The sequence below is a fragment of the Ostrea edulis genome, chromosome 7, assembly GCF_947568905.1.
Source record: "Ostrea edulis chromosome 7, xbOstEdul1.1, whole genome shotgun sequence".
NCBI classification, from domain to species: domain Eukaryota; kingdom Metazoa; phylum Mollusca; class Bivalvia; order Ostreida; family Ostreidae; genus Ostrea; species Ostrea edulis.
This window is the reverse complement of record NC_079170.1, coordinates 13,511,641-13,526,564: the sequence shown is the minus strand read 5'-3', so window position 1 is coordinate 13,526,564 and position 14,924 is coordinate 13,511,641. Positions and strand designations below refer to the sequence as shown.

General features: G+C 35.1%; 1 protein-coding gene across 18 annotated transcripts in view; it reads left to right on the top strand.

Moving 5' to 3' along the window:
* The first annotated feature begins 35 nt into the window (after positions 1-35).
* The window catches only part of LOC125653811 (uncharacterized), a 73,965-nt gene continuing 59,076 nt past the window's right edge, over positions 36-14,924 (top strand). Inside the window, exons 1-10 of one of the 18 annotated variants that reach the window (XM_056143380.1) lie at positions 36-853; positions 942-1,013; positions 4,270-4,576; positions 4,776-4,907; positions 5,228-5,335; positions 9,201-9,238; positions 9,591-9,673; positions 9,762-9,802; positions 12,255-12,385; positions 14,205-14,391. In XM_056143380.1, coding sequence (XP_055999355.1) covers positions 9,784-9,802; positions 12,255-12,385; positions 14,205-14,391 — 337 coding nt within the window. In that variant the 5' untranslated portion in view covers positions 36-853; positions 942-1,013; positions 4,270-4,576; ... (3 more) ...; positions 9,591-9,673; positions 9,762-9,783. Of the gene's footprint in view, positions 854-941; positions 1,014-3,431; positions 3,577-4,269; positions 4,577-4,775; positions 4,908-5,227; positions 5,336-5,437; positions 5,608-9,200; positions 9,239-9,590; positions 9,696-9,761; positions 9,803-12,254; positions 12,386-14,204; positions 14,392-14,924 lie in introns of those variants that run through there. The other 17 variants (XM_056143375.1, XM_056143377.1, XM_056143381.1 and 14 more) reach the window with 17 other exon arrangements.

Here is a 14,924-nt window from a genome sequence, read left to right as displayed (position 1 = left end):
CTGGGACACGCATGGTATTTCAACAAAGAGAGGACGTGATTGTAATCCTATATTCAAAAACTAAACTTTCAAACAAAGATAGTTTACTACAATTATAAACATTGTGTAAAGTGATTTGTTAGTTTTACAAAATGTATAATACACGTGAGGATTTTACTTTTATATATCGCACGCTAGGATCTATATATCAACGAGTTCATTTCTGAATAGAGGATGAAGGTTAAATATAGCATGCCCCATAACACCACTGAGTCTCTGCATATAGTTAATAAATAAAAAAATGAATACTTCTTTAAATTATTTGAACCAATCTTAACTGCACAAGTTTAGTGAAATTAAATCAACTTGATATTAAATTCTTTTGAAAAATGCAGCCAAATGTCTTTCATAAATACAGTAATTATTTTTTTTTATCTTTGAAAAAGTTCAATTCCCAAGAGTACATTCTGGCCTTTGATTCCATACAGTATGGGACGGGCTGTACGTTCCGTAGATCATCCTGGATCACGTCGCAATATGGAATGCTAACTGTATAATCAAACATAACATTGATGAACTGCATTCAACTTTCATATACATCTAACGTGATGGAATTCTCGTTCCAGCCATTGCCACGGTATAGAATCAGGTACATGTCCCAAGTTTTGCGCCGTACACACAATTACATCTGATCATGTGATGTAACGCTAAAGATGAGAATCGATGTAAACTCGGAAATTACGCCTTTCGTCCTAACAACGGATGAAGCGAGAGCAGTCACTGGAGTATTGTGTCATTTTCCCCTCAAAACTCAATGCACACGCAGTGAGTATTAAGAAAACCTGCAGTTATCTAGAGGGATGTGCCGTTTTATGTAAGGCACACTAATTATTACTGGTACTAGCTACCTATGCTGTTGTGATGATACACCAGACAGCTGTCTGAATGAGTTTGTGTTTCAGGTATTGATTCTGCTGCTGTGTCACACGTTGCAGACAGATCGATATAATCAAAAATTGGACGGAGAGCAGGCGGTAAGTACTTTATGATATAACTGGCTCGGTGTAGAAGTCTTATGAATCTGCGTTTTACTAACGTGTTTATAGAATAACGTGTTTATGCAATATGTATTTCCCCTTTTGATAATGTAGTATGTGTTTGACACTTACTGAGATATTTCACATCTACATCACTTAAATATGTTCTGTATGAAAATACCTTGGACATGATTGATTAGATAAGTTGGCCGTTTATACTGCACGGTGTGGTATTATATGTGTCGCAGGGTGGACGCCAGACATTAAACTAGGAAGACGAGTTTTAAGGTTTATACCGTTTTAATACACTCACGTTATATACAAATGTTCATCCCTTACTGTTCTTCAAAAAGGAGTCAAATGAAGAAGGGATCACAGAAGTAGTGGACTCTGGTCACAAGGTATTAAACCTTGATGACTATTACTATATGAAATACATGAATGTGATCAATGCGGATAGCTCAAGGTCGAGAAATGATTGTTCTCGGAATGTGATGCAATTTCAAATTTTCTGAATTCTTGATGATGAATTTGGTTGGCACGCGCCGTTTCTTATCTTCTCTCAGAATCAATAGAACAAAAATTGACGGGAATCGGCACGAGGATGTTATCGAAAGCAGGCTGCATGTATTACAATACAATAATGTGCTTCTAACAGAACTGAAAGATTGATGAATACTGAACGTTAGTTATTTTACGCACTGTGGTCAATTGTAAAGAACCTCTTATCACATGTATATAGTAGTCACTACACTGGGAACGAGAGCCAGGGCGGGGCACCAATGTGGATTTAAAGTTTTACATGGGAATACTCTCTACAGCAAAGTTATTCACACTGGTAATCATTTTAATCTTCATGCGTTGATATTTATATCCCCAATATTTTGTCTTAGTTATCTTTATAAATTGTAATGATAGCCATTTCCTCGTGAATGCGCTGCAGTTGTGAACAATGTGCGCGCGGATTTTGATAACACAGTAAATCTATTTCAACGGCAGGAAATTCCGACAAAATTGAAAGTAGAATGTGAGAGATAGACCTACGCTTTATAATATCATTATTCAAACGTCCTATAAACCTTAGGTAAGCCTTATGGAAAGTAGATCTTTATATCACATGAGTCACTCGGATGACCCATTGCAATTGGTCAGCATCCGTCGCCTCGTGTGGAACATAGTGCATTCCTTATTATTTCTAATTAATTACAGTTTTCCAGACTATTTTGGTTTGTAGACAATGAGGTGAATTTTAGTATGTGTCTATATATTGATGACATTCAGATGGAGTTTGAGTCTCATGTCAATTGATTTATTTTTGGGAGTTGATTTTATCAACTCCTCTATGCAGTCACCCGATTCAAAGTGGTTTGGACCTTAGCACTTCTTTACAAACAGATGTAATATTAGCGCTAGCAGCAAATAGTTCATTAACCGTTTATGTATTACGCAATTAAATGCATGATTTCTGTAAAATTGACTTTTCTGCCGTCGGTTCAACGAAAATACAATCTAATGTCAAAAATACAGTGGCCCGCGGACTGAAAGTCCACGCTTTATCGTGGGCCTAGAAAAAAGTCGGTGTCTTTGAAATGCGGTTTCTGCGTATTCTATTCAAAAGACACCTATACATGTACACGCATGTACACACATGTCCACATCGGGAAATCAAACGATTGGCAATTTGATAGTAGCGTCAACTGCTTTGTGTTAGCGTCAAATTGAAGCAAACTGAAAATGTCTAAGCCATACCTTTTCAGCTGTGCACATAGATAATTAGCTGATTTTTGCTATGTCTCTCTATATTGCATCTTCACTAGCCAAGAGTTTATGATCCGCTTTGTTTCTCTACAAGAGACATCCTACAAGAAGAGAGAAGCGGATCGTAAACACTTTGCTAGCGAAGGTGTATATGTTGATGAGTTACAGATTAAGTTCAAGTTTCATGTCGATCAAACTATTTCTTCAAATTATTACCCTTGGATTCGAAAATAATCCCCTGTTATATACATACTTTTTTCAGTTAAATGAGCTTATAGATCTTGCGCTGAATGATAGTAATAATAAATTACAGTATTGAAAGCAGTAACGTTACCCCATATTATTATTATATTTATGGCTTTCCATAAAAATGAAAATAATGTGTAGGTACGTCACAGCATTCCATACACTGCGTGCATTTTGTAAATTCAATAGATCAAATCCAATAATTACTACATGAGTGGTAGGAGGACATTGGAGTTCGCTAAAGAGCAAAGGAAACTCTTGGAATGGGTTTCCTGGGATTTAAACGTTGGATAATGTAGAACTAATATGTATATTGTGCAAATATAAAGTAAAACTAATATGATATTACATGTACTGCTTTTGTTTTCCTGAGTTAGTTGTGACGAAAATTGAATTACATTTGGTTACAAGGTCATTGAAAGCGCAAGATAGACTTTGGGACACTGACTTTGACTACGGATAACTACGTTCACCTGAGTAGAATATAGGGCTCACAGCGGGTGGGACCGGTCATCAGGGGATGTGTATTCCTCCTAGGCACCTGATCCCACATATGGTGTGTCCAGGGGTCTGTGTTTGCCCAATTATCTATACTGTATTGTTTTTTTTTTGGAGTTATGAGATTGTTCTTCACCTTAATCACTAATCATTATTTCGATGCAGAGAGGAACACATTGATTTTATTTATTCATTAAAAATTTAATAGAATAGTGTCTTTATTTAAGATACAAAAACCAAGTTCACATTTTCATAAATTAAATCTTGGTGGAGTTTTTTGCAACGTTATTCATTTGACACATTTTGCAGCAAACTGAAAAAAGATAGCATTTGCTCATTTTAGTATTGTACATCTATACATGTAAAGCCTAATGAAGTGAAACTTGAATTTGTAACTATTAGTGCATGATCAAACTTGAATACAAACGCACTGTATTCATAGTTCGATAACAAAACTGGAAATAAAGTTTGTCAATATCAATTTGTTATTTTCATTTTCTGCTTTTTTTTTTTATTCAAATGTGTCTATCTATTGTATAACCTGAACACCCATTGGGAGTTAAACTATCAGAAACATACAACAGGAACACATAGATGCACTTTATTGTAACAATAATGAATAATTTAAGATTGGAGTTTTCTTTGTTTTATAATGTTCATTTTATCCATATATTTCCTGTTACTCTGTTACGATTTTGAGACACGATAGCCTATGAATTCAAACATCGCCATAATTGGGGGTTTATTGTAGGGATAGTCGTTGGCTATCTTCATGCATCGCAGCAAATAGGCAAACTCAGCGATTGTTTTGAGCTCGACAATCGCAGACATATTCACAGTTTATCCTCGACAGTCGGAGGGCACTCGAGGAACTTCGTTGTACTTGTGACACTGTGAATACCCTACGAGTCACCTCGAGTGTACTACTGGTTACTGCGAGTATTCCTCGAATAAATAGAAATTTAGTGCGATTCCATGCGAATACGATTGGAAAACAGGCGATTGATGATACACACTGGTTCCGCAGGTCGTCAGTTCAACTCCGGGTAGGGGCGGAAGTAGGTATCAAAATAAAGTGAAATTTTCTGTGCTTTATATTAAATATATCTTCACTTAGGGCAGTTATGTTCATTTAAGAGTTCATTGCTATTTCCGTGCTTTATATAAAATATTTTGAATGCAATGTGTATCATGTATGATCCTTTTAAATGTACGTTAAATAACTGTATCCCATTTCCATTCTCAATGACCGTGTAGCGTGTGGCAGCGTGGCGAGAATTCCATCGTCATAGAAAGCAAGTTGTTTGACTTGCCTAGATGGTCGAGCGGTCTAGTGCGCTGTTTACAAGCTGCTAGGAGATTTGGTTCCAAACCCGGGTAGGGGCGGAAGTAGGTATCCAAATAAAGTGAAATTTTCTGTGCTTTATATATATATATATATATATATATATATATATATATATATATATACATATATAATTTGAGATGTTAGGTGAATTTGTTAGTGAATGTAGCAGTGAACTGAACCTGAGTTTTGGTCATATATATGTGCTATCAAAATTGCCTCAAAGTGTACGATTTTGTATTTGCAGTCAGTTGATTGAACACACTATGATTTTTTTTTCTGGGAAAGTGCTGCAATCAATTTGAAATTTAATGTAAGGACGCAGGGTTATCTACTATGTATCGTTGATGAATTTGTTTGGCAGGCGCCGTTCCTTATCTTCTCGGAATGGATAGAACACACATTGACAGGAATTCTTAAGAGGATATGAAAGTGAGGTTATCAAAAGGAGGCTGCATGTATTACAATATAAGTATGTATTTCTAACAGAACTGAAAGATTGATGAAAATCGAGAGTTATTTATCTGATGGTCTGTGGTCAAATCTGACGAAGTTTTCATCTCATGTATGAAAGGTGAAGATAATGAACAGTGATCAATCTCATAACTCCTACAAGCAATACAAAATAGAGAGTTGGGCAAACACGTTTCCCTGGACACACCAGAGGTGGGATCAGGTGCCTAGGAGGAGTGAGCATCCCCTGTCGGTCGGTCACACCCGCCGTGAGCCCTGTATCCTGATCAGGTAAACGGAGTTATCCGCTGTCAAAATTAGTGTGTATATATAGTAGAGACTACACTTGGAGCAAGAGCCAGGAAGGGGCACCAATGTGAATTTAAAGTTTTACATAGAAATACTTTCTATATCGGCAAATAATTCACATTGGTAATCATTTAACATTTAACTTATTCATGCATTGATATTAATATTTACAATGTTTTACCTTCGTTATCTTTATAAATTGTAATAATATAATTATTTCCTCGTCAATGCGCCGCAGTTGTGAACAATGCGGATGTTAATGTTGATAACATCGTAAATCGATCTGAATGGCTGGAAATCCCGTGAGAATATAAAGTAAAGTGCGAGAAATGAATTTCCTTTTTAAAAATACATAAGGGCATGAATGATAATGCTTCACGGCGACATACTTCATGAAGCGAGTTACTATACACAGGCAAATCACCGTTCACATTTTTTCCTTGCGGAAATCAAAATCACATTAACGCAAGGAACTAATGTGAAAAGTGATAGAATGCTTTTCACGGGAAATTCATGTGGACATATTAACGTGAATTTCACGTGATTCACTTTTCATGTGAAATTCACATGAAATTTACGTGAATTTCACGTGAAGGTTCATGTGAATTTCACTTGAACAGCATTTCACGTGAAATTCATGTGAGGCACATTTGCCTGTGTATAAGACAAAACAGAAATCGGTTTATTTATTAACTTGGTGACAAAATCGGAAGTGTTCAATTATATCTGTTTTTCTGCCGGCAGCGGAAAAACAACACCCTACATTGCATTTTCGCATTGATTTTACCTGCAAACAAGACTTCAAATTCGCGTGCATTCCATGGATGAAAGATATATAGTATGCCTGAGTGTACACCTGAAGGTTGTTTCAGAATAATTCTAGATGTATGGAACTGCAGTTAATATTGATTGGATTCCTGGTTTTATACCTATAAAATTCTACTTCACATTAGTTATATAATGGATAGGTAAACATCCATCTTTTGTTATAGCGCAGATTCCAATTCTATTACGATTACATCAAAATGGGAAGTTAAAACTGCCATAGGCCAGTTCGGTGTCACTCTAGTTATAAAAATTCTATATGTCAATACCCATTGAAAATTCTCCTAGGCTCCTGATCCCACCTCTGGTGTGTCCAGGGATCCGTCTTTGCTCAACTTTCTATTTTATATTGCTTATTGGAGTTATGAAATTGATCACTGTTCGCTATCTTCACCTTTCATTGATATGCATTTCACAAGGGCTACATAGTACTATTTGTCAAAATGATATATCGTTGTGTAGACTTATAGTACTGCATGAAGTAAAGTTGGCTTAACGTATGCTGGGATAGGATGGACCAGAATAGAAAATAAAAAAATATGTATTATATTATTGTCTGGGAGATCATAGCATAAATATTGCTCAAATCCCAAATATTGGCTGCTCGGCATTTTGAGAATTCTTTGCTTGACAAACATCAAACTTGATACACTGGTACATCATACCACGTAGATGGTTCCATACGGTTTTCAAGTCACAAGGGGAAAGGTCATGACTCGTATGACTGGTTATTAGGAAAGTTCTGCTTATTATCTTTCATGTCGATTGACTTATTTTTACGAAAGCTATTCTCCTCAAATTTTGTAAATTTTTAATTCATTACAGTTCTTCATACTTGTTTGGGCTTATAGACAATAAGCTGATATTTAGTATGTCTCTTTACATTGATGACTTACAGTTCAAGTATACGTTTCATTTCCATTTATCTATTTTTACGAAAGTTGTTGCCCTTTAACTTTGAAAATTTGTAATTATTTACAGATTTCCATATTATTTTCGGCGGTGTTTGTAGATAATTAGCAGATTTTTTTTTTGGTAAATCTCTATGTATTGATGACCCACAGATAAAGTTCTTATTTACTGTCGATCAAACTATTTTTGCAAAAAAATTCAAAATTGTATGACAGTGGGAGCATCTTTCTCACACTGACACATTAAGTTTTATTTTACCTAATACAACATAGTTCTACAATATATGTTGTTTTAATCCTAGGTTATCAATTCCAAGAATGTGTTCGGTTCTTGTTTTAGGGGTGGTGTAGTTTTTTATTTTCATTTATTTATTATCTTAATTTTTTTTCTTAGTTCATTTGTGAACTCTGTGGTTTTCCGCTCCAATTGTAATTACTAGATTTGATTTATTGAATTTACAAAAGCTTGTATTTACATGATCAAACTTTATTTTAAAATACATTGCATTCATAGTTCGATAACGGATCTGTAAATAAAGTCTGTGAAAATCAAATTGTTATGTCAATTTTCTGTTTCAAAATATGTGTCTATATATATTATAACATGAAAGCCCATAGGGGTCAAACTATCAGAAACATAAAAGCAAGATCACATAGTATTACTGTATTGTAACAACAATAATGGTGAATAGCTACAAATATTGAATATCCATTAAGCCGAAATATCATTACGGCTCTAACAATAACACTTATGAACTATTTGTATGTTTCAAGATCTAGAAAATCTGTTTTAAAAAACAGTTTAATTTCAACCCATAGCTCTTATCCTTGGACGAATTTGGCTCCACTTTTTTGGCACGCTGTTTTTGGCTATATTTAGCTCCAAAACTTCATAGTTATTTTGGATTTCAAACATTTCGGTTGATCATCACTGAAGAGACATTATTTGTCGAAATGCGCATCTGGTGCATCAAAATTGGTACCGTATAAGTTTTACACCATGTTGTACAATCCCTATTTTAAAGGACAACATTTTTTCCCATGAACTCGTTATACTCAGCGAAGAAAAAACACTGCATTGGATTATATTAAGTTAGTTCATGTTATGTTTTAAGATAAAAGTTACCATACCAATGTTAAGTGTAAGATATATCGTATTCAATTTTAACGATACTTTGAGTCAAAATCATTTGAGAGGTGGATACTGAAATTTGCATCATTCAAATTTGTCGACACCGGAACTGTAGATGACACATCGATATATACTTACGATATTTTTGTAAGATTTAAGTGTCAGTTAAGAGTTCTTAAAAAAGTATTTCGAACCTAGACGTTTTCTTTAAAAATAAACAATTTGAAAGTTGAAACTTTATTTTTAAAGAAAACGTCTAGGTTAAAAATACTTTTTTACAAAAATATCGCAAGTATATATCGAAGTGGCAGGAAATGATTCGCACCATCTACCCCGATCCTCGTTCTATTGGGGTTCATCTTTAAATCAGGGTTGGGTTTTTTTTCATCGCAAAATCAGGTCTGAGTATGGCGATTATTATCATATCGACTTGATTTTTGGAAGCAAGTAGTAAATGGCTAAGATTGGTGGTTTTCTTGGCTAAGTTGATAGACCACCTCACTATATAGACTCACGGGACTCAGGACGAATATCGGTCTGATCTATTATCAATTCTCATTGCGTTAGATATGTAATTATGAGAACCACAGTGTAACATCAAAATTATCACCTTAGTACACATGCATTGTTTTATTATTTGAAAAAATATGTAATGGATTTTATCATATTAACACTTATCTAACACAGTTCTCTGTCTTCCTTTTCAGTCGGAATGATCCACACGCGTCAACATCCGTGAAAGTCGGTAAATAGCTAATATATAGCAAATGTTAATTGGTGTTACGTCTGACATTGAAAATAAAGATTAAGTATTATTGATTGGAGGGTTCTAGCTTGATAGACCCGATCAGTAAACCGAAATTAACCACGCAGTGAATTAAGAAATTCACACTGTATGTATTTCTAAATATTTCCCTGTTTTCCATATTTTCAGTTCATATCAATGATTTTATTTTATTTTCTTTCCTAGCGATGACACCACGCAGTGAAATTAAACTGTGTTTTAATACAGATTTATGTATTTCTAAATATTTCCCGGTTTTCCATATTATCAGTTCATATCAATGATATTTTTTCCTTCTTTTTTTTTCTCGTAGCGATGACTCCTCGGATTTACCAGGAAGGCGGTATGATTCTCGTTATTTACATCGTACTCGTTTTGGCATCTGCTGAAACAAATGTAAGTGATACAAATAAAAACGGTAAGAAATTCCCTTAATTTCTTAATTTTCAGTCGTGTTTTTATATAAATCCCATACTTTTTTCAGTTTTGGTCATTTGTGATGCATTATGGGACATATTCTTACAGGTACATCAGACTTCTTGTGTTCTCTCTTCTGAAACAACATTGCACCTAATTTACAGTTATTTCTAACTAGATTTGATTAAGAAATATCCTGAGGAGAGTGGAAAATAATGAGTTCATTGTTCCCACACCCTTAGAGCTATGTAGTAAAACAAATTATTGGCAATGGTTGCTTTTCGATACCCGGTTTCAAAATTAGAGACTTTGTGGTCTTGAAGTCTGGTCGAGCCTACTGTAGAACTGTTGTTCATAAGGCCATAATTTAACAGTAGAGTAATACATGCCATGAGTTATCGATCACTGCCACTGTGTCATGGTCCGCAAGCAAGGTCAATTGGCCACAGTGAAGGTTGCTAGTAAAACTAGGTCACAGTCTTGCAATGAGATATTAGAAGGTCATATGTTTTTGAATGAATCCAGATTGACTGAAAATGGTTTGATGCGACTGATTACGGTAGATATAGTAGGGAGAAGGTATGCTATAAAGCTAATTTAGCAAACATTTAATGAAAGATTTTCTTCAAAGCAGTTACAATCCATTCATCAATCTGAACTAGGTTTTGTTGTAACCAAGCTGTTTTCGTATTGTTATCTAGCACCACACGGCGACCAGATCGAAATGATGATATTTTCTTGTTTGTATCATGTTTTATTATTATTATTTTGATTTCGTTTTTGGTTGACTTGAATTTATGCCCCATGTGCAGTGTATGTAGATTACCTGAGTATTTGAGGGAAATTATTCATTTTCAGAATCAAGGATAAGCTTCGAACTCAAGAAATAATCAAACATATCGGATTCAACAACAGGATTAGCTGCCAAAACATTTCGCGATCAGTCATTGTCCGTCTTGTGTCATATGTACGATCTGATAATTTTGTGGTGTTTATAACATGTACTCATCTGATTTACGTATTATTTGTTTCTTTTCCTTTTTGCATTCCGATTTTTATCTCACCAATATTCCGTGTCACAAAACTGTACTCCTTCGTTATGTATCCAGACTTATGGATAAATGTATCTTGGGACAGTTTAACGTTATTGATGAGAACGTGAACATAACGAACAGTGTATCGATGAATTATAACGTACTTTTACATTTCCAATTGTAAAAAGTTTTGAGAAAACGTTGGATAGATTTCTTTTTATGAAAAGGTAAAGTTGATGAAAAGTTATAAATCCTATTATAAATATGTAATTGAGAGAAGGGCATACACGGACCGTTAGAAACACCAGAAGGGACCAGGTGTCTTGGGAGAAGTAAGCATGCCCTGTTCACTGCCGTGAACTCTCTATCTTGGTAAGGTAAACTGAATCATAATCTGTAGTCAACATTAGTATATAAAAAACGACCTTACAATTGGTATGAAACACGGCAGTCAACATTAGACCAAATTACAGGTTAAGATCATTACAACGACCATAGAATCTGTAAAACATTAACTTCAAACGAGACTGGAACATCAACTTATCTGTCAGTAACCTGCATGTGTGATGTGTAATGTTCCATTCGTGAATTTTTACCTGCGTGACCTATCCAGGGTTTCCAGGTGTGAGTTCCAGATATTTACCGTCTCAACGCTTACCGTGAAACGGGAGAGACCTGTTATTTTCTTTTTTAATACCATATCGGGCACTTATTCAAAGAACAGTCACTATCTGAAACGTCTTAGTTTGACGAGGACCATGATCGATGATCGAACTCAGTCTCTCTTGTTGCGAAGCGAGAGGCCTAACAGAAATTCAAGCATATAAAGCTATTAGAAAGTCAGACGTTTGACAAACACCAAGCTCACAGATGTTTCGAATATATATCTCACTGCTGCGGCCTTGAAGGTTCTGTTGTTGTATATCGCAAACAAACTCACGGTTTCTTTTTTTTTCAAACTTTATACATGTAAATTGACATAACATGATGTCAGGAATACAAATTCATTGGAACACCGTTGCTACGAAAATGTGAAGATAATGATCAGTGATCGATCTCAAAATTCCAATAAAGAACACAGAATTAATAGTAAGACAAACACGGACCCTTGGACACACCATAGGTGGGATCAAGTGCATTGGAAAAGTAAGGCAGTGTCCCATTCAGTCGCCATTTACGGCAAGCAAGGGAAACTGAGGACCTATTAAAACCCGGATCCCCACGGGAAATAGCATACAAAATACACAAGAAGTAATCTCGGTTTACAGAATCAAGTATTCATTGGACTCTCGCGAGCCTTTTCACATGGAAGAACTCAATCTTATATAGACAGCAATGGGAGAAAACTATAGTGTTAAGATTAAGTAAGGAAATTGAAATATAATCCTATGCAGAGGCAGGCACAGAATATGGGGCATGGACCCTGATATCCGCCCCCTGAAATTGCAAATGGTAAAAGAAAAGACAAACCATATATATTTGTGTATTTTATCCACATGCAGTTAATACTATACTCTTAAACCTAGGTTGGACCCCTTGGCAAACATTGCATAGGGTGGACCCCACTGGAAAGATATTACTACAGATCCGTGGCTTGACTATTGTTTTATCTCCCTCACAAGATTTTTTCACTCACATGGAGATGTCACCATTGCCGGTAAAGCGCTGCAAATCTAGGTTTATGCTCTACGGTTTACGGCCTTTGAGCAACGAGGTATCTTTATCGAGCCACATCAGCTTTGACATGGGGCCTCGGTTTTTGCGGTGTCATGAAAAAAATTGTCACATGTGTTTACTAACAATGTATATCATAATTACCAGTTTTGTGGGTATGCATACTTAGTGTATGTGCACGATTTGATAATGAACCCTAAGTGATAAGCTGATAGTATGTAATGCTAATCATCCTGAAATTTATCTCCTCTAACGACGCATCACGCAGTTTTGTATGTGTTTTAAACGTAACTCACATGGATAACTGATAGTGAACACGAAACTTCTTCACATTCATTCATTCATCAGAGCCTGGGTCAAGGATATTGCACTATAACCTATATATAAAGAATTGAGGAAATTTTAACCACGAATCAATATTTCTCTCCGATCTATGGTGTCTCTTTTTACATTTTCTTTATGTTTCAGGAAGCTTAACAACATGTGTCATTACCACAGAACTCTAATTTATCCACGATTTTAAAAAAAATGTATTACCCCACTGATTCATAATAAAAAGAAACAAGACTTGCAAATCAGTCTACCCCTTTCTGTACCCCATGAGAGATATTTGTCGATTAAATGTTATTTACACTGCTTACCAGCTGGTTTCAGAGCTCCCTTCACTACTGGTAATTCTTCTTTAATGATTAAAATCCTCTGAAAACAGCTGTGTTTTTTAAACGTGGATAAATTACGATCTATATATTTTTATTCGTAGTTCGAATTTCCTCCATTGTTTACATATACATGTGGGTTATAATGCAATATCCTTGACCCAGACGCCTATACATTCATTATTTCTTCACCAATAATACGTTTTATTTCTGATTGTGCCTTTATAATTGATGAACAGATAACGATAAGAGATTATCCTGCAACATACACGAAAACAAGAACTTTATTTCTATCCCACTAAGGCTCAGCAATATTCAGCCGATCGTTTTCCTATATAGCTACGAATTAGGTCACTTTGATATCATGGGAGTTTCTGAAAAGGTCTAAACTGTGTTTTACTGACGAAACATATGATATGGTAGGGGTATTCTAAATCTATTTTGAAAAATATTCAAGTATTTATTTTGGTGTTAACGGATTATGTCAGTTGATTTGAATGCAGTTCGAGAAAAACTTGTCTGTGCTCGCCATGTTTATATAGGAGACGCTTTCGGAATGCAGACAATTGGTTTATGTTCTTCAAACATTTATGAATTTGTTTTACAACATATATTATTTGATATTTATGTTTATGAACTTGAATTATTAGTCATCGACTTTATTGTTGCATTAGCAAAACTCGGAAGTAAATGCGATATGTGTATCAATTTTCTCATAATCAGTTAATACGTATAAAGGTATATCGTAGAATAATGACTGCGACATTCCTTTGATTTTTGCAATAACCATGGTAGAATGAGCGTTCAACTTTTTGAAATTCATTTTCTTCCTCGATCTGTTTTTGGATTTTCTTATCTGCTTCTAAATCATCATTCTTATATCATGATGAACATGCAAAATTATCATTGAAGCAATTTTGACTATGTTGTTTTAAATGTTTTACATGAGACTTACGAGGAACCATCTGAACTAGTACGTACAGCGTATATGGAAACCGCCATCTTGTCTAGTTTCAGTCAATGGTAGCATAAAATTGTTCTGTAAATACTTGTGACTCACAATTCATAGGGCAGATAATCGCCCATTACGGATAAACGCATCACATTATATCTAAGAAAATAAATATATTTTGATTTTTTCTGCAGAATTACGGATATACATTCAATGTGACTTCAGTTACCAAATGTCCATTGAACAAAGAAGAATGGGATGCTGCCTCGGACAGACTGAATTGTACCGAAACGCAAGGCTACCACTGTGTTCCAGATAAATACATGACGTCACTTGTAGAGTTCTGCTACACACGGGGAAAGAAATTTCCATTTCATAAAGGTATTCATTTTTGTTTGATTCTTTTTTATTTTGTTGTTTTACGTCTCATTTGAGACATTCACTCATTTACAGATGACACCTGTCGTGGGTGAAGTACCACTATTTTTTATGTATGCATGGCTCTTACGGTCGTAGCGGTTTATCTTGCCAACGTTTATTATTATCCTTCAGAATAATACAGTCAATTTCATTGGTCACGTGAAGGGAGACAATTTGTGATGTCTCCATCACACGCAGGGTGACAACTGTGTTGTCTTCATTTAGAAGATAACTTCTAATGGCACGAGCGAGAAAGCTCTATCAAAAAATAATTGAATATATGCGGGATCGTTAATCATAAACTTCAGCGTCAACATTAACGGTCACAAATAACAACCGAGAAGAAAAATATTTCCATTCTAATGCAAGTTTGCATTTCACTTGATGTTTGCGTTTTTGTCTTGAAATGAGTTACGAAATGTTTACGTTTGACGTTATGTTTTTGCGTCATTCTACTGTGACGTCACAATATTGAAAGCTTTCTCTCGTTTAAC